Source organism: Diabrotica virgifera, chromosome 1 (genome assembly GCF_917563875.1).
Source record: "Diabrotica virgifera virgifera chromosome 1, PGI_DIABVI_V3a".
Taxonomy (NCBI): Eukaryota; Metazoa; Arthropoda; class Insecta; order Coleoptera; family Chrysomelidae; genus Diabrotica; species Diabrotica virgifera.
In genome coordinates this window covers 105,222,722-105,242,175 of record NC_065443.1, presented here as the reverse complement: position 1 = coordinate 105,242,175, position 19,454 = coordinate 105,222,722, and the positions used below count along the sequence as shown (strand labels likewise).

General features: G+C 32.5%; 1 protein-coding gene across 1 annotated transcript in view; it reads right to left on the bottom strand.

The window, feature by feature from the left end:
- Positions 1–628: 628 nt before the first annotated feature.
- Positions 629–19,454, bottom strand: part of LOC114325456 (uncharacterized oxidoreductase YjmC) — a 34,349-nt gene continuing 15,523 nt past the window's right edge. The window contains exons 4-8 of the mRNA XM_028273535.1: positions 15,061–15,176; positions 10,260–10,358; positions 4,898–5,093; positions 4,511–4,656; positions 629–881 (exon numbers count right to left, since the gene is read on the bottom strand). Of these exons, the coding sequence (XP_028129336.1) occupies positions 723–881; positions 4,511–4,656; positions 4,898–5,093; positions 10,260–10,358; positions 15,061–15,176 (716 nt within the window). The 3' untranslated portion in view covers positions 629–722. The remainder of the gene's footprint in view (positions 882–4,510; positions 4,657–4,897; positions 5,094–10,259; positions 10,359–15,060; positions 15,177–19,454) is intronic.

Genomic DNA, 19,454 nt, shown 5'->3' with positions numbered 1-19,454 from the left:
ATCCTTTAACATCTAGGATCCCCAGTTTTTCTTGTCTCTCAGCGAAAAGGTGGCACCTTTTTTATTTATTTCGATTTTCTTTATAATCTATAATCTACTTCCTGTCAGAACAACGGTATTTTTCTTACTTTTTATCTGACTTGATTGCAAATAAACTGTTTCAATTTCCCCAGTCTAGATGTGTTGATCTACTACCCAAGATTTTGTTCATCATCACGTAGCGCTACAACCCTGGGTGGGTCTTGGCTGACTGTACAACTTTTTCCCTATTTGTTCGGTCTTTCATCAACCAAGGGTCAAATGGAATGTTCATTTTCCGGAGATCTGCTTGGATGTTATCTCTCTATCGCATTCTGGGAAGTCCGAGTGGTCTTTTGCCTTTAGGAATCTCCTCCCCTACCAGTCTTACAAGTCTCTCGTTATGAAGTCTGTGCATGTGGCCTGCCCATCTTAGTCGCTGTGATTTAATTTCTTGGATAATATCAGCGTCATTGTAGAGTGCTTTTAATTCGATATTGGTTCTGATCCTATACTGGTTTGTGGTGATATCGTGGTGAGGTCCGAAAATTTTTCTTTTTGTTTTTGAAAAATTTTTTGTTGCAGGTTGAAAATCAAAATGAAAAAAAAATACAGGAAAGCATTTTATTATCGGCTTAGTTGTGGTGTAACATCTTTTAAAGCATCAATTTAATAACATTTACGTCAAATGTATGTCCTATTATTTAAAACGATTTCATTGGTGGAACATCTAGCCTTTCAGCAAGCTTCTTACACGTATCATGTTGATCTTGGACATAGGATAAACCTCCATCCATTTGAACTTTTTCCATATTCTGCCTCGAAGGATCACCAGCCACTAACACTGGTAGATTTGGATCTACCTGGAATGCATTACAAATTAAAGTGAGTAAAAGACATTAGTAAAGATCTTAGCTAAAATAAATATTTTCATAAAAAAAGTAAGCCATCACGAGGCATCTGACAGATGTAAAACGTGGAAACTATAAAAATAAAAGTGCACAAAAAGGTAGTTTATTAAAGGAAATAAACCTGTTAGGCCTGGATCCCGCGTACCAAAACAAAGTTGATTAATAGCAAGCTGAAAATTTGTTAATAGCTTAACGGTGTCTCGTCGGACAAACTTTTATGTATGGGAACACTGGAACAGGGGAAGTTTTAGTTGTGGAAGAGGTTGAAAATTTGGAACGTCACACTACGAAAACGTTCCATGTATTTTGTCGGACAAAACTTCCAATTGATTTGTTACCATTTCATTAAACTTTCATGCAAAGATCAGACTGGTGTTTATCACCAATTGGGCATTTTAATGAGTGGAACACGAAGAACATATAAAATGACAGGGATCATGTTGGTTAGTAGTGGTAATAGCAGTCTGATTTTTGCATGAGAATTTAATGAAAGGGTAACAAACCATTGGATGTTCTGTCCGACAAAACACACGGGACGTTTTCGTAATCTGACGTTCCACATTTTTAAACTGTTTAAAATTTCAGCTTGCTATTACTCAACTTTTTTTTGGTACGCGGGATACAGGCCTATGTAGTGTTATGGCAATAGTCGATATGTCAATATAGTCTACTTTTTAGTAGAGTATTTTGAAAGTATGAAAATCTCTCCAAATTCGTGAAATTTTCAATGCGAGTTGCCAATGTGAGTTTCAACTTGACACCACATTATTACGATAATTTTAGTGACTACCTTTTTTTAAACATACAGGATACATATCATGTAGGGTATCAGAGATACATGATATATACGCACATAGAGAGAGAGAGAGAGAGAGAGAGAGAGAGAGAGAGAGAGAGAGAGAGAGAGAGAGAGAGAGAGAGAGGGAGGGAGAAAGAGCGAGAGAGCGAGAGAGAGAGAGAGAGCGAGAGAGAGAGAGAGAGAGAGAGAGAGAGAGAGAGAGAGAGAGAGAGAGAGAGAGATCGATTAAACGTAGAATTAAATATTAGTATTGTATCAATAAATGATAGATAAATATTAGTAAAACATATTTTTATCACAACTGAACCAAAACAGGAATCACCATTCTGAACATAGAACTAAAGAAATCTATATATTTTTTTCGTAAAATATAGGGAATTCTTTATATTACAAAATATGAGGGTATCTAGAATGATATTAAATTTAAATAAAAAAATAATGAGTTTAAAATTGAAAATCTTTCTGAATTTATTAAATAAAAACATACATTGGGGTCAAAATTTACCCCCTTGGTCATCCGAAGGTTAAATGCAAAATAGAGGGCCGTAGAAATGTAGGAAGAAAACAAGTTTCTTGTTTAAAAAACATTCGTGAATGGACTCAGATATCAGATACACAAGACAATTATTCCATAAAGCGGAAGATTAACAAGCCTTCGTAATGTTGATCGCCAGCGTCGGATGATTCTGATACAGCACGTGAACAAGAAGAAGAAGAGGTACTCTAGATCGATCTTTCTGGATACATTCGCTTGCATTGCTTCTGACAAGTCACCTCAAAAACTGGTATTTTTCAATTTTTGCAAACTATTTCTGAAAGGAAATGGATGTTGTTTCTAGGTTTTTTAGCCCATAACATGTTCCTACTATCATATATCTTCCCAAGAACACTATCCTATTAACACCAGCATAACACTGACTATCCTCGCAATTTTTGCAAAGTTGTTAATAGTTATTTATGATATAAGTGTTAAAAGTACAATTTTAAGGCACACATGTGAAAGTTTGCAGAATGAGCGAAGCAAATTCTGCAATTCACATGAGTGCCTTAGAAATGTACTTTTAACACGTATATCATACAATATTTTTTCTACAAACGTCTTATCTATCAACAATTATAATATATTCATTCTCAATTACAGGACAATATCTACAAAAACTTTTACTTGAACTTGACTGACATTCCATTTTTATATTTTTCTTGACATTACATCAAAACTGCCTATAGGGCTTTTCATTCATATCGATGAAAAGCCCTATACTGTCAATACGTAAATCATAACAACTAGAATAACATCTTACTTTTATTGTTGTATATTCTCACAAATTTTAATAGTTTTTTTCTACAAATGTGTAAAAATGTAATAATACAGTTTAAATTAAATTTAAAAAAAACCTTTTAAACCACCTTTTTCAAATGGCGCAAGTTGTACTATTAATATTAATGCTAAAAAATTAAATATAAATATTTTGACGTTTCACAATTTGACAATTCACTTTTAACTGCAGTGCCTTAACAACTTTAAAGCACTAGTGCTTTAAAGTAGCATTTTTAACGCTCCTATGAAGCGATAAAATAGTTATTTATGAAACAGTTCGTGAAGTATGTCTTTTGCGAACGCACGCGATTTTTAGAGCACGATCGACAACGGAGCGAGTGCTATACATCGCGTAAGTTCGCAAAAAGTACTTCACGCACAGTTTCATACAATATTTTATCTACCATAAACAAATAAAAAAACTGTAACTCTTCGTCACTGGAATTCATTTCTATTCTACAAGTTTTAGAACTTTGACATTTAAAAATCCTAACTACTTTCAAACCACAAAACTGTCGAAAATTTTGTTGTAAGTCATTGCTCATATTGTCATCACCATGACAACGTGAAAGTTAAGAATATTTGATTATATGAAAGTGTGCCAAAAACCCATTGAAAGTGTGCGAAAAAGTAAATCACATTTAAAATACATTGTTACTTCACGCACACTTTAAACCCTTCACGCACTGCTATCTATAATGACAGTTTTCACAAACTAAAAACTTATACATAATATGACATAGAGTAGATAATAGTTATTTATGAAGCAGTGCGTGAAGTATGCTTTTTGCGAACGCGCGCGATTTTTAGAGCACTAGCGACAACGAAGCGAGTGCTATACATCGCGTAAGTTCGCAAAAAGTAATTCACGCACAGTTTCATACAATATTTTATCTACGATAAACAAATAAAAAAACTGTAACTCTTCGTCATTGGAATTCATTTCTATTCTACAATTTTTAGAACTTTGACATTTAAAAATCCTAACTATTTTCAAACCACAAAACTGTCAAAACTTTTGTTGTAATTTATTGCTCATGTGTCATCACCATGACAACGCGAAAGTTAAGAATATTTGATTATATGATAGTATGCCAAAAAGCCCATTGAAAGTGTGCGAAAAAGTAAATCCCATTTAAAATGCATTGGTACTTCACGCACACTTTAAACCCTTCACGCACTGCTATCTATAATGACAGTTTTCACAAACTAAAAACTTATACATAATATGACATAGAGTAGATAAATTACATTTTTAACACGGTTGTAGAAAAATGTTTTTTTTTTATATTTATTTTAAATTATATAATTTTTTATTAGTGTCTTATTTTTTTATTGATGGTAGTCTTGATAATAATAATAATCAGAATAAACTGAAATGTTCTTATTAATTGTGTTCGGTCGTGGATATTTATTGTATAAGTAAAGTAAATGTTATAATGTATATACTTAATGCTAACTTACAGATTCCATATTTCTTAAGTAATTCATCAAGTCACTCATTCTATTTTCTACTCCAGGTACGAATACTTTTGGATCTATGGCTATGAAAGCATGTCCTACATTTGCTACTGTGCCAGAATTGGGTACGTATGGACCATAATTTGATCCTGGAAATAAAAATTTATAAAATAATAACACCAAACTTGCTTTAACTCGGAAAGCAATAATAGCTAACCACGCAAGGCTGTATATCATAATATCCACATCATTACACATTTATGTTTATACTTTTCTACCTACACGCAGAAAAATATTAAACTGATGTAGTGATGAAATATCTGATAAGGTCTCTAAATAATTACGTAACTGAAATAATGCCATGAAATAGAGGACAGAGTTATTTCGTACCTGATAAAATTCCAGATAATATGTCCACGAATACAGCCAAACCATATCCTTTATATCCAGCGGTAATTTCTTCTCCTCCAAGAGGAAGCAACAATTTATCCCGAATGGCGATATTGGGGTCTGTCTCACTTTTGCCTTCTTTATTTAAAGCCCATCCTGGTGGAATTGGTTCCCCCTTTCTACGTTGTATTTCAATCTATATAAGCATTTAAAGAAATTGATATACACAAAAAATAACAAATAAATTTTTTAATATTATTATTTTTTATTTATTAAATTTATTTTATTATTATATTATTAATTATATACTATATTTAATATTTTTAAAACTGTCAAATGCAGGCCTGAAGAAATTACTTTCCTGGCAGTGTGGAAGAAACATTGGGTACAGTGGGTTTGACCATAATGGTGGAACCCACTTTGAGCATGAAGCTGCACGAGGATAGGCTAGGGTGGTACTGGTATCCCACTCGCCAAGAGTCCTGCAACTTTAGCTCGACAATATGATATTTACATAACTTTTGGTTGGGTTAAAAAACGGGAAAACTGGAGGTGTGGATGATATATGCATTAAACAATAAATCATATATGCCAATAAGCAAAAAGCTGGATCTATCAACTCTATAACACCTTCTACAAAGCCTGAAAAATGACACAATCATGGAGAAAATCTAAAGTAATATCCTTATCGAATCCTGGAAATACTCAGATAATCCCAGTAGCTACAGAACTTTTCGCTCTTGTGTCACTTTTCAAACTATACGAAAGACTCATCCTCGCCAGAATAGAAAAATGTCAACAAACACCTCATTCCACAACAAAGAGGATTCAGATCCGGCACATCTTGTACCGGTCAAATCCTGGCACTAACAGAACACGTTGAAGAGGACTACGAAGAAAACTTATAACAGGTATTGCTTTCGTAGATTTGACAGCAGTCAGCAGACAGCAGTAAGGCACAAAACTTTGTATATTCCTTACTCCATAACAGACGACTTTTCGTCATGCTAGGGGGTAAATTAAGTAAGTGGAGAATTCAAAAGAACGGCCTCTCACAGGGAAATGTTTTAGGACCAATGCTTTTCAATATATATACAAACGACCAACCCACGCTGACTGAAACTAAGCACTTTCTCCATGCTGACGAACTGGCAGTATGTGCTTAAGGAAATAGTTTTGAAAAAGTGGAGGAGAAACTCGAAAGGGCCTTAAAAAAAATGACAGCTTACTATCTGCAGAATTCCCTGAGATCCAATCCTTCTAAAGCCCAAGTCTGCGCCTTCCACCTTCGCGCAAAAGAAACCAAGCGAAAACTCCAAATTGCGTGGAATGGTAATACCTTAGAACACAGAGACCAACTTATATGTCTTGGAGTAACTTTGGACCGGTTTCTCACCTAGAGACAACATTGCATAAAAACGAGATGGAACGTAACAACTAGGAACAGCCTACTCAAAAAGCTAACGGGAAGTAAATCGGGTGCATTTCCTGGCGTCTTAAGAACAATGGTACAGACACTGTTTCTTTTTAACTGCAGAATATGCCTGCCACGTTTGGGGCAGATCTGCCTACACCCAAAGTTGATACTGCGCTAAATAAGACACGCAGGATATTTTTTCTAAAGGGGTGCATTAAACCAACGCCACTCTCAAATCTATATAAAGCAGCGGATTTTGCTAAACTCTCAACACCCAGAGTCGTTGCAGAGCACAGAAACAATATTAAACACATCGATTAAACACACTTGACGAGCGATATACCGTATACAAAGCTCGTACACCCCGAGTAGGGATTGCGGTTGTTGACAAAACACCGGTTTTCGGTTATGCCGTTTTTTACCAACCATTTAACATGGTGGTTATAACCGGTCAAAAAACCGGTTATTCCAAAACCGGTTTTAGGTTTTTTTAGTCAATAGCCAATACCCAGCAGGTTACAATTAAATTGCCCTTTACTTTGCGATACTCCATTCGAATCGCTATCAGTCATCAATGGTGTCAAGTCGGTTTCAGTCAGCTTAAACTTGTTCGTTCGCGTGCGAGCGGCGAAAAATTTTCTCAATTTTTCTGTGAATTTATTAATTTTTCCACTTATCCGGTTTTTTACCGGTTATTACTTAAAAATGAAAAAACCGGTTATAACCGGGACAAACAAACAACCGGAAAAATCGATTATTGCTGAGTAAAAAACCGGTTTTAGGTTATAACCGGTAGGTTTTCCCCATCCCTAACCACGAGAGCGACTAAAATCCATGAATAGCTTCCTTGGGACAATGCAGGTTGAATCGCGTATTTTTCTCTTCACCAGGTTCAATAGACCGGCCAATCTGTAGGCTTTAAAACGTAGAAAGCTATGAATATGATAAGAACGGGGGTCGCTCCAGTAATATCAAACATGGTAAAATGGGCGAAACTAGACCAAGAAAAAGTGAACTGTGAATGTGGAGAAATACATAATATAGAATATCTTCTTAAACGCAGAAAGTCTCCTCATCGGTGTACCCTCGAAGATTTGTGGCTCGTCAACCAAGATGGAATCAGAGTAGTCCGTTATTGGGCCGAAATTATATCAATGACATGTCTGGACACGATTAAGGAAAGTAAATAGTAGATAAATAACCTGGACGAACTTTTGTTGTAGAATGTTTCAATTTTTCCATTGAAGTGGACCAATAAAACATACAAATGGAATTCTTCAATTGTTATTCTCGGTTATTGCTCTTGGCAGTCCCCTCAGTAACGAACTCGATTATGGTCTATTCTTCTTCTTCTCCAGTGTATATCCGCTACGGAGGTTGGCAATCATCATAGATATTTTAATTTTTGAGGCAGTGCTCTAAAAAGTTGTTTTGAGCTGCATCCAAACCATTCTCTTAGGTTCTTCAGGATTCCATACTTCTCGCCCCGCATAACATGTGCGAGAAACTGCAGATTTATTTCTTTAATTGTAAGTTCAACTTCCTTCTCTTTACCTGTTCTTCGTAGTACTCTATTATTCGTAACTCTATCTACCCAGGAAACCCTCATAAATCTTCTATGGGTCCACATTTCAAAGGCTTTAAGTCGTCTCATTGTCTCTAGATTTAACCTCCATGATTCCCCATAGTTTAGTACACTGTATACGTAAAATTTTGTAAGGCGTACTTTAAGAGCTAATGTTAAATCTTTGCTACATAGAACTTTCTTCATTTTCATAAAATTAGAACGTGCTTTTTCGATTCTGATTTTGAGTTCTGCAGTGTAGTCATTATTTTCTGTTATAAGTGTTCCTAGGTAAGTGTACTTTTTTACTATTTCGATTTGCTGGCCCTCTACTATCAAGATTTCGTTAGTATTATGGTTGTTTTTACTAATTTTCATTAGGGAAGGGTAACACTATAGAGTGCGATCTATCTGTATACGATACGGTTTGAGTTGATTGCCAAAATTAATTCTGTGAAAGTTGTTCTTAGTGAAAAAGGAAAACAATTGATTGTGTTGAATGGCTTCAAATGTCATTCAAATGTAAAGCATTTTTAAAAACCCAAGGGGACAACGTAGTGACGGAAATTATGGATTACCACAATCATTGTGAATTAAACGAAGATGTGCTCGATCGTCAAATGTTAAGTAACTCCCCAGGCAGCCAAACGACGTTTTTATAACGTAGATAACACGTCATAAAAATGACCAATTGACGTGTTTCTATGACGTTTTACCGACGTTGAAAATCACGTGTATTTGTCTCATCGATTTGACGTCATAATTGTGACGATTTTAAAACGTCAAAAAGGTGACGACTTTATACGTCGGTAAAATCACGTCTTTAATACTTTCAAAAAGTGACCTCTTTCAGATGTTTCAAAATAGGTAGTATAAAAAATAGGTAACATGAAACCTATAGCTCTACGTCCCATGTGTCGAAGATATACTACCATATGTTTAAGATGGCTTGTGCATTAGAAGCAATCTAACATTGAGTCTGCATGATTGTACCCAGCCCTCGCATTATAGAATTTTCACTATTTATATAAGTATACCTACTTACTGTGTCAAAACTGAAACAACATATAAACTAATAAATAATTTATTAACAAACTTGCCAGCACACCTAATGTCTTAATTTAACGCTGTCCATTAAATCAAAAAGAATCATGAACAACTCATTTTAGAATACAATACATATATACAGTAGTACATGAGCGTCATTTTTCTTTGCCATCTCATAGCTAAATCTTGTAGACTTCTGAAGCAATCTTAGAAGGCTAAACATTAAATTAATTAAACTCTATAACACATAATTAGTTCATTAACAGAAAATAAACATAACCTCAAACAGTTGTCAAGAAGAATACTGCATTAAACTAACTCACTGAGCAAAAACGAATACAAATCTCTCAATTAACACGTTTCTTCAACTAAATATCTAAACGAAAAGTCTTATTTTATCACACAAGACACAAACCACGTAAACAATAAATGAGAAATTTCTTATGAACATTATTAAAGAAATCGTTTGGAGTAATACAAATAAGCTCCTCACATATTTTGTGACGTCAAATTTAAACGGTCTGAAATGAAAACGTTTTTAAACGTATTTTAACGTCATTAATCTTACGTATTTAAAATCACCTACAAAATACGTCTATATGACGTAATTGTCAAACACGTGTATATATTCAACCAAAACTGACGTTTCCTCGACGTTATATGACGTCACTTGGTTGCCTGCGTCCTTGAAGCGAAAGACCGTAGAAGATGTCAGTGGACCTATGAAAATGGGTGATATGAAAATTTTGCATGAGGAATTACGAAATGGCGATATTAGTACTTTGACTACCAAAGATGTGGAATTGGCCCGAAAAATATCTATAACGCCCGACGATCTCTTTTGCCCAAATTGCCAAAAAGTATGGAAGAAACTCATGAACATTAAAACATTTCTAGTATACAGAGTATACTATTCTAGTACATATAACAACATGTATACAGAAAAAAGCTCATTTTGGAGCCCCTCAAATAGGAGCGCCCGCCTGCAGTGCATCCATTGCAAGCCCGTTATCGCCGACCCTGCATGGAGCCACTACAAACGAAGATGCAGCGCTATGCATATTTTAAATTGTCGTTCTCGTGGAGCCAAGATTTTACAGCTGTGCTGCTTTTACGGCCGTAAATTTAGCGTCAACTTTGCGCCCGTGGAGCCGTAGCCTTTGAGTGTATTCTGGCGTGAATCATTTTCAACAGAATTTTCAAGGTATGTGACATTAAGCTTATGGTTCGATAGTCACTGCACCCTTTGGCTCTATGTATTATCAGATTAGTTTAGCTTTTGACGACATATTACACTATTTGCATCTATCTAAAGAAATTGAGTACTATCTTACCTTTCCTAAAGAACAAACGGTCGTTGCCATATCTAGAACAAAGCTATCCCCATCATTTGCAGGGACTCCGAATCCTATTGGATTTGTTCCCAAGGCTGACTAAAAAGGTATTTTTAATTAGTACCTCAATAATCTGGTAGATAGTAGAATTACATAATTTTTTTAAGGGAAAGAAGAAAAGTCCCAGATACAAAATTCGTTATTAGAATAAAATTAAAATAACAAAATAATTATTTAAATATGAAACCTTTATTTGAACTACTTTCTGGTGACATCCTATATCTCTGACTTTTACAACTTATAAGCCAAGAGACGACGAATAAAGAAAGCGAAAAGGATTCTACAATATGCAGTCACATTTCGTCTTACTCGTCTAGGAAAAGGTCCGAAATTAATTATTTCTGAAATTCCGCTTAAATACAATTCCACTTAATACTATTAACAGTTTGTTTTCGTCTAGGTTCAGAAGTGTTCACGTAGCCCTACTGAAGACGTCTAGAGACAGAAATAGCTGTCTAGGGATGGTGGATATCCTCTGAATCGAAAGGAAACTTAAACTGTCGTTCACTTTTATCTTTAATCTTTATCTTTACTTAGCTTTTGAGTATTGGATTTATCTTTCGTACCTTTTCCTAGACAAGTAAGACGAAATGTGATTGCAGATTGTAGAACCCTTTTCTCTTTCTTTACTCGTCGTCTCTTGGTTTATAAATTGTAAAAGTCAGAGATAAAGAATGTTATCAGAAAGTAGTTCCAAGAAAGGTTTAAAATTTGTATCTGGAACATTTCTCCTTCCTCTAAGAGATGTCGCTACAGCATCTTAAAAGTTGAATTTTAATTATTTTTTAAATTTCACTTAAATGCGCAGTTTAGTTTCGTCTTGTTCAGAGTTGTTCACGTAACTCTACTGAAGACGTCTAGAGACAGAATCAGCTTTCTAGAGATAGTGGATATCCTCTGAATTGAAAGGAAGCATAAGCTGTCGTTCACTTTTATCTTTTAATTTTTTTTTTAGTTAAAACGGGATGGTTCCCTTGAGTTGACTTTATACCATATAGTTAAATAACTATTAACTCCGTTAAAAAGGAGTAAAAACTCCTTTATGTAATTGGTATAAATTTAATCAAGAATTAAAAATTCTAAAAATCCAAATGGATTTCATTAATCGTTCAAAACGTCATCGGACCTCAGTGAACTCATTGCCTTTGCTATAAATATATAGTCCAGAGAAATAAGGTTTTTGTCGGGACACTTGAGCAGCCAGGTTGCAAATGGGTTTTTTGGGGTACTTACTATATACATAGTACATTATAAACACAAAAATACCCGTCACAGTTCGGACGACAATTTTAGGTATTAACAAAGTAAGGGTCAAAAATGGCAGTTTTTTCGTTTAAATCACTACAGGTAAAAATAGGGTAATTAAATATCTTATTTATAATATTTTTCTTGTAGTAGATGAGTCAAGGTTTAAAATGGCAGTTTTTGAATTTTGGTCTGATGATTTTTTGCTTCGGCAATTGCAAAATAAGACTAAAATTTCGAAAATAAAAAATTTGCTATAACTTTTGAGAATATGACGTTAAGACATTCGTATTACATTAAAAGTTGAGTCAAATAGTCCATATAATTCACAAAAAAGTTTAAGACGATTTGTCAATTAGTTTAATGTTTATTCAATTTGTTTATCCCAAAGAGCTTTTTTCGCCATGTTATTGTTTAGAAAATAATAAAGATATAGCAAATCTGTGGAAACCACATGAAAGAGAACTTAGGTATATTTTTAAAGTATTGAAAAAAATTATTAAATAGTCATTTTTATCACTCAGAAACATTTTACAAAAGTAGAAGTCATTTTTGTCTTATTAACAATTTGAGTAGCTTTATTAATATTTACTGTAGAGTAAATCTACTTTGGGATTTCAAAAGCTGGTATTTTAAACGAATTTTCAGAAAAAAAAAGTTTCGTCTAAGTTAATTACGGTCAAAGTTAGCCACTTTTATTATTTAATTCACAGTTACTTCTATATACATAAAATTCTCCTGTAACAGTGTTTGTTACCATACTACTCTGAAACGGCTTGGCCGATTGTTACGAAATTTTACACGCGTATCCTACAGGACTGGGAATAGGTTTTAACCTATTTTTCATACTTATAAGTTATAAAGGGGTTGCCCCCCTGACATTTTTTTTTGGACAAAATTGTCTACCTTAATTTTATGTGATGTAGAATTAAAAAATAAATACAGCCCTTAATTTTCACTCTTCTATCATTAACCCCTATTTGTTAATAGCAATCTATATATTTACATCTATAAAATTTTCTTGTCACAATGTTAGTTTCCATAGTCTTCCGAGACCGCTTGACCGATCCTTATGAAATTATATAATATGTACATTCGGTAGGTCTTAGAATCGGTCGTAATCTATTTTTAATGTCCCTGAGTGATAAGCGGAGTTCCCCCTAACATTTTGTAATGTTATGTGGGGATGTGTGTACATAAAGTACTCTATAAGACTACGAGTACATACAAATTAAACAAATTATGATCAAAATCCATCAACAAGCTCCGGCGATATTAATCGCAGCATATGTTTGAAATACAAGTTTTATTTATCGAGTGCACGGATTTTCATAATTCCCCTCCACCGACCACGAATCGATTACGTTAGGACGTCATAATTAAAGTTTTATTAACCAATCTGTTGAAATTCAAAGTTTACTCAAATTTTTAAAAATAGACTATATACCTTCTACTTCAAAATGACGCTAGTTAGGTTGCTTAATTGTTATAAACAAAGTAGCCGCCAATTAAATAAAAAAAGTGGCTAAAAAACTTTGACCGTAATTAACCTAGGCAAAAAGTTTTTTTTTTGAAAATTCGTGTAAAGATACCATCATTTCAAATCCTAAAGTTGACCTAATCTACAGTCAATATTAACAAAGTTATTCAAATTGTTTATAAGCCAAAAATTACTCTACTTTTAGTAAAATGTTTTCGGAGTGATAAAAATGACTTTCTAATGATTTTTTTTTTAAAAACGTTGAAAACACGACTATTCTTTTTTATGTGGTTTCCACAGAATTCCCATATCATTATTATTTTCTGAACAATAACATTGCGAAAAAAAAAAGCTCTTTGGGATTAACAAATTGAATAAAATTTAAACTAATTGACGAAGCGTCTTAAAAATGTTTGTATATTATATGGACTATTTGACTAAACTTTTCATTCAATATGAAAGTCGCAAAAGTTATAGCAAATTCTTTATTTTCGAAATTTTAGTTTTATTTTGCAATTTTCGAAGCAATAAATGATCAGACCAAAATTCACAAACTGCCATTTTAAACCTTGGCTCATCTAGTAAAAGAAGAATACTATAACTATAGGTAAATACGATATTTAATTACCCTGTTTTTACCTGTAGCGATTTAAACAAAAAACTGCCATTTTTGACCGTTATTTGTTAATAACTAAAATTCTCGTCCAAACTGCGACGGGCATTTTTGTATTTATAATGTATTAGGTATATAGTATCCAAAAACACCATTTGCAACCTGGCAGCTCAAGTGTCCCGAATATGGTATATTTTTACCTTATTTCCCTGGTGTAATGGTCACAAAATACCACATTGGTTGGATTAAATATGTAATTTACATCATAAATTTGTAAAACTAATGCGACTTAAAGTCGATGACCACGGATTACTTTCCAGAAACATGTGCTTGCTCTACTGTGACATTTTACCCGTAAGCTTTGGATTACGTTTTGGACCACAGTTCCCTTAAGATGGACTGATAAGTCCGAAAACGTTTTGAAGGATTAATGTACCTACTCCATTTGGATTTTTTAGCATTCTTAATTCTTGATTAAATTTATACCTATTAGGTACATAAAGGAGTTTTTATTTCATGTTAAAAGGTATTTAATTTTTTTGAAGATATTCTTCTTTAGCGGCGAATCGATTGAGGGTAAAATTTGATTGATCCGCGCGCATGCGCACACCGACGTATGGTATTAGTCGCTATACGGGCTCTGAGTGGGTGTTGAAATTTTGAAATGATCTGTCAATAATTGTTCAATATGGAGGTTATCGGTAAACAAAAATATTGTATATTAGTTTTTATTGATGTGTGGACAGAAATAAAATCAAATTTATAATTATAGTGACTTTTTAAATAGTTTTGAAAAGCCGTAGGTACGTAATTCTAAATGTTTCAGTTGGAAATACCTAATAGTTTCAATACCTATCTATTTGGAAAATGTAAACAAAATAATGTAGTTATTAGTAGGCAATGCTTTAATTTACATAATCTGATTACAAACAAACTTTCTACAAATCTTCATCTCATTTATCGTTTTCTTACTCTATATTTTGTTGTATTTTATTTCGACAAAAATCAAACTAATAATTTTATTAAATTCATATAAATTTATGGTGTAAACGTTTAGTTTGTGTATATTCCCACATGACGTATACGCGAATGTGGTGCAGTTTGAAATGCCGTCAACTTTCGTACGGCGCGGTAGACGTGAAGTGGGTTCAAGCCACAAGCAAGTTATTATTTTTTTATTTTTTTATAGATTTTATGATTGTAAATATATTATTATATAATTTTTGAAGATATTCTTCTTTTTTGAAAGTGGTAGATAAGAAAGTTAGTTTTATTTTTAAATAAAATAAGTACAAATAACCTTTTAAGTATATTACTTCGTTTAAATTACCTATTATATAATAGAAGAATATCTTCTTACGTGCGTACAAAGTACACACACATTCTTTTTTTTATTTTCATACCTTTTTTGCTCTAGTTGGAACGAGAAGACATTTGGAGTTAGTTGTACTAAATCCTATGAGTCCTCTTTTAATGGCTTGCAGAACATAAATTCCAGCTATTCCATAATGATTTGAATCTAAACAAAACAGCATTTTTTACAAAAATAAAAATGAATAGCAGTATGAAGTTTTATTTCCGGAGAAATAAACACTTTAGACCAGGCGCATCTGTAAAAATATTAGTACATTTGGACGTTGAAAGGTGACTCAATTTTTTTTTGCAGAAATTGCTTGAAAATAACTCAAATAATAATATTTGAGTTATCCTCCCTCTCAAAAAGGTCCGGAACATTGTTTAAATAATTAAAATGTCAAAAAATGAAGGAAAAATTCGATTTTTTCTTCGTTTTTTTATTATAACTTTAAAAGTATTCATTTCCCAGAAAAGTTGTACTAACATAAAAGTTGCTTAATGAAATTTCCTATAATATAGAACTAGTTACAAATTTAACCCTTGTTGCAAAATAGCAATAATTGCAAAAAAAACATACAAAAAAAAGTATTGGCATTTTACATTTTTCAAACATTTATGCTACACTTAGTACCTTCATATTTCACCCAGAAAAACATTATTATAAAGTAAAACAATACTGTAAATTTCATTAGGATCGGTTCAATAGATTTTGCAACATAAATTTTGCAATCCAGCTTTTGCAAAAAAAATTCATTTTTTCAAAAAAATTCATTTTTTCAAAATGTTACAGGACTGAAAATAAAGCAGAGAGCAAGTTGAATTTTTTTTGCATATAGAAGTGTACTGTAACTTTCATTTGCAATTTGCAGAATTAAAATCGATTAACTACCACGGCGTCAGGAATTTTTTTAAATAAACATTAATTATTGCTGGTACGCGCAGGACAGCGGATATTTGGCCCTGATTGGGCATTCCAATGACCTTTGATAATGATTGATACATTTTAATTTTTATTACATTTCTATATAAATAAATAAATTTGTTTATTGCAAAATAAAAACACATACTCTATTTTTTGAAATAACAGTTTTTTTAGCAAAAACTTTTTTTGTTCATATATTTTAACTTAGAAAATAAAAGTTTATTATTTTTAAACATATGCAATTGTTTAAACAATATCTCACAAACAATAATAAAATTAGTTTGATTTTTGTGGAATTAAAATATTAAAATACAACAAAATTACAGTAAGAAAATAATATATTAGATAAACATTGGAAGAAATTTTGGTGGAAATCAACTTGTGTGAATCGAACACCGCTGTCCTGCGCGTAGCACCAAAAATTAATGTTTATTTAAAAAATTTCCTGAGGCCGTGGTAATTAATCCTGAAAGGTACAGTACACTTCTATAAGCAAGAAAAAATTCAACTTGCTGTCTGCTTTATTTTCAGTCCTGTAACATTAAAAAAAAATAATTTTTTTTTGCGAAAGCTGGATTGCAAAATTTATTTTGCAAAATTTATTAAACCGATCTTAATGAAATTTACAATGCTGTTTTACTATATCATAAAGTTTTTCTGGTTAAAACATGAAGGTCCTAAGTGTAGGGTAAATGGTTGAAAATCGTAAAATGCGAATACTTGTTTTTGTATGGTTTTTCTCGCAATTATTGCTATTTTGCAACAAGGGTGACTATTTTTTAAATTATTAACCAATTCTATGTTATAGGAAATTTAATTACACAACTTTTATGTTAGTACAACTTTTCTCGGAAATGAATACTTTATAAGTTATAATCAAAAAACGAATAAAAAAATCGAATTTTTCCTTCATATTTTGACATTTTGATTATTTAAACAATGTTCCGGACCATTTTGAGTGGGAGGATAACTCAAATATTATTATTTGAGTTATTTTCAAGCAATTTCTGAAAAAAAATTTGAGTCACCTCTCAATGTCCATCTCAAAACAGATCCGCCCTGGACTACTTCTCTTGAGACCAGTTTCTGATTACGCCTGTTTTCATGGTTTCTATTACTTGCAAATCACACTAACGATGAATGAAAGAAGACACGGGGAAGTTTAAAAGTTGCACTTCGCTACCTGTTTTCCTGTCTATTCAACAAGGCAAAATTCCAAAGAAATCTTGGTTCCTATACTCAGATAGTAGTAAAACTATTTTAAAAGAATTCGCTGTAAAAGTGCTTGGAGGGGATACGAGAAACGATTGTGCGCGAATAGCGGAGAAATCTTGCAACTTTCCTAAAATTAAAGTCTAAGTTTTTCAACCTAATAAAAATATTTGTAAAATAAAGTAATTTTAAAAATTTTTAATTGAAAAACTTATTGGACCATTTTCCTGGTGACAACCTCCATGGCTTCTAAAAATTGCAAGCCAGATGGATGCTGCAGTGAAGACAAGAGGGAATTCTAAAAAGGTGCAATTCACAACCCCGTCTACAGCTTGGTAAAGTTCCAACGAAAAATGGACCTAGTTACTCTATAGGAGTAATACTAATATAAAATAAAAATGTATACCTAGTCCATTGAAATGTTTCATTTAGTGTGCATTTCTTAGAGGAGTCAATTTTATTTTTTTTAATGTGTAGAGGGGTTCAGTAGATGCTTAAGTTCAAGTTTTTGGGGTTGAGGCCCTTGTTCCTTGGCCGCCATCTTGGAAAAAGGGGTGCAAAGGGCTTTCGCGCTGTATCTCGTAAACTAGCTACCCTACAGAAAATTTAATTTCACATAAAATGAAGCAAATTAAATTTTCTACAATTTTATATTTATTACTTTTTATCGTAAAGTGACCAACAAAAAAGTTATAAACAAAAATAAGAGAAAATTTTGTAACTTTTTATAACTTTTTTTTTGTAACTTTTTTTGTTATAACTTTTTTTACGTTCATTTCACAATAAAATAACATCATAGCAATTTTGTAGAGGATTTTTCAATAAACAATTTTCACTATAAAGTTGTTTAATTTTATTTATTATCTAGGTTTTACAGCGCTCCAAACTTGACCAGATTCTCGAATTCTCGTAGAAAAATAATGCTTTTCTATCTATATATTACACGAGCGGCATTAACCGTTATGCCAACCACGAAAATCAAATTTAAGGTGAATGATCAATTTTGGTCTATTTTTATGTTTTAGAGGTCGCTGAATCCGAATATGAAGTTTATTTTTATCTAGTGTTGGTGGAAAAAAAATATGTTGGAAATGCTAAAAAAAATAAATTTTATACAAAAATGCCAAAAATCAATTTTGATGATTTTTTAAATTTACCTCGCTGTATCTTTGGTCGCTGTAAATATTTCCTTTTAAAACTTTACTGTGTCATCTTTGAAGTACGTAGATAACAATGAAATTTGCCCAAAATTTTTAAACACATTAAAAAAAAGTTGTTAATTTATTAACATTTTGTCATCATATTTCGTTAGTTTCATGTTTACTTAAAAAAGTTGAGTGACAAACTTTTTAGTTTATAATTTTAACCAACACAACAATAAAATATAATTCATGAAGAAGTTTTTTGGAAAATTTTAAGTCAAAATTTATAATAGGAAAAAAGTTATGTTACTTCATATACAAGCGGCACAACCCAAAAAACGCTTATATTTCGAGATCCTGACCACGGTGTGGTTAATGGCTAATTTTTATCATACTTTATGATTTTGATATCAGCAATCGTTTTTTTGCTCTGCTTAAGAATTTTGCATTTTGCGGTTGTGTCATTCTTCTTCTGAAGCGGCGAATTTGTCCTCAAACAACTTCTTGGGCCTTTTCTATATATGCTTAGAGTTATAAGTTTTATAGAGGTAAGAAAGGTCAAAAACAGATTAATAATAGCATAGGAATGTTAAAATCATAATAAATTGTATGAATAAAAAATATGTATAGATAGAAAAGTAAGCCTAACTTTTGTTTTTATTGTATCCCTATGAGCATTCGAGAATCTGGTCAAGTTTGGAGCGCTGTAAAGCCTATATAAATAAATAGAATTAAACAACTTTATAGTGGAAATTGTTCGCTGAAAAACCCACTACAAAATTGCTATAATGTTATTTTATTTTAAAATGAACTGAAAAGAAGTTAAAACATCCAAAAGGAAACTTGTTAAAAAAAATTTACATATTTTTGGTTATATCTTTTTTGTTGGTCACTTTACGATAAAAAGTAAGAGAAACAAAATTGTGGAAAATTTACTTTGCTAAATTTTATGTTTGATTAGATTTTCCGTAGGGTTGGTGGTTTACGAGATATAGCGCGAAACCCCATTGCAGCCCATTTCCAAGATGGCGACCTGGGGACAGGATGGCGACCCCAAAAACTTGAACTTAAACTTGTACTGATCCGCCCTACACATTAAAGAAATAAAATTTACTCCTCTAAGAAATGCAAGGTACGGCCTAAAAAATGTAACATTTTAATGGAT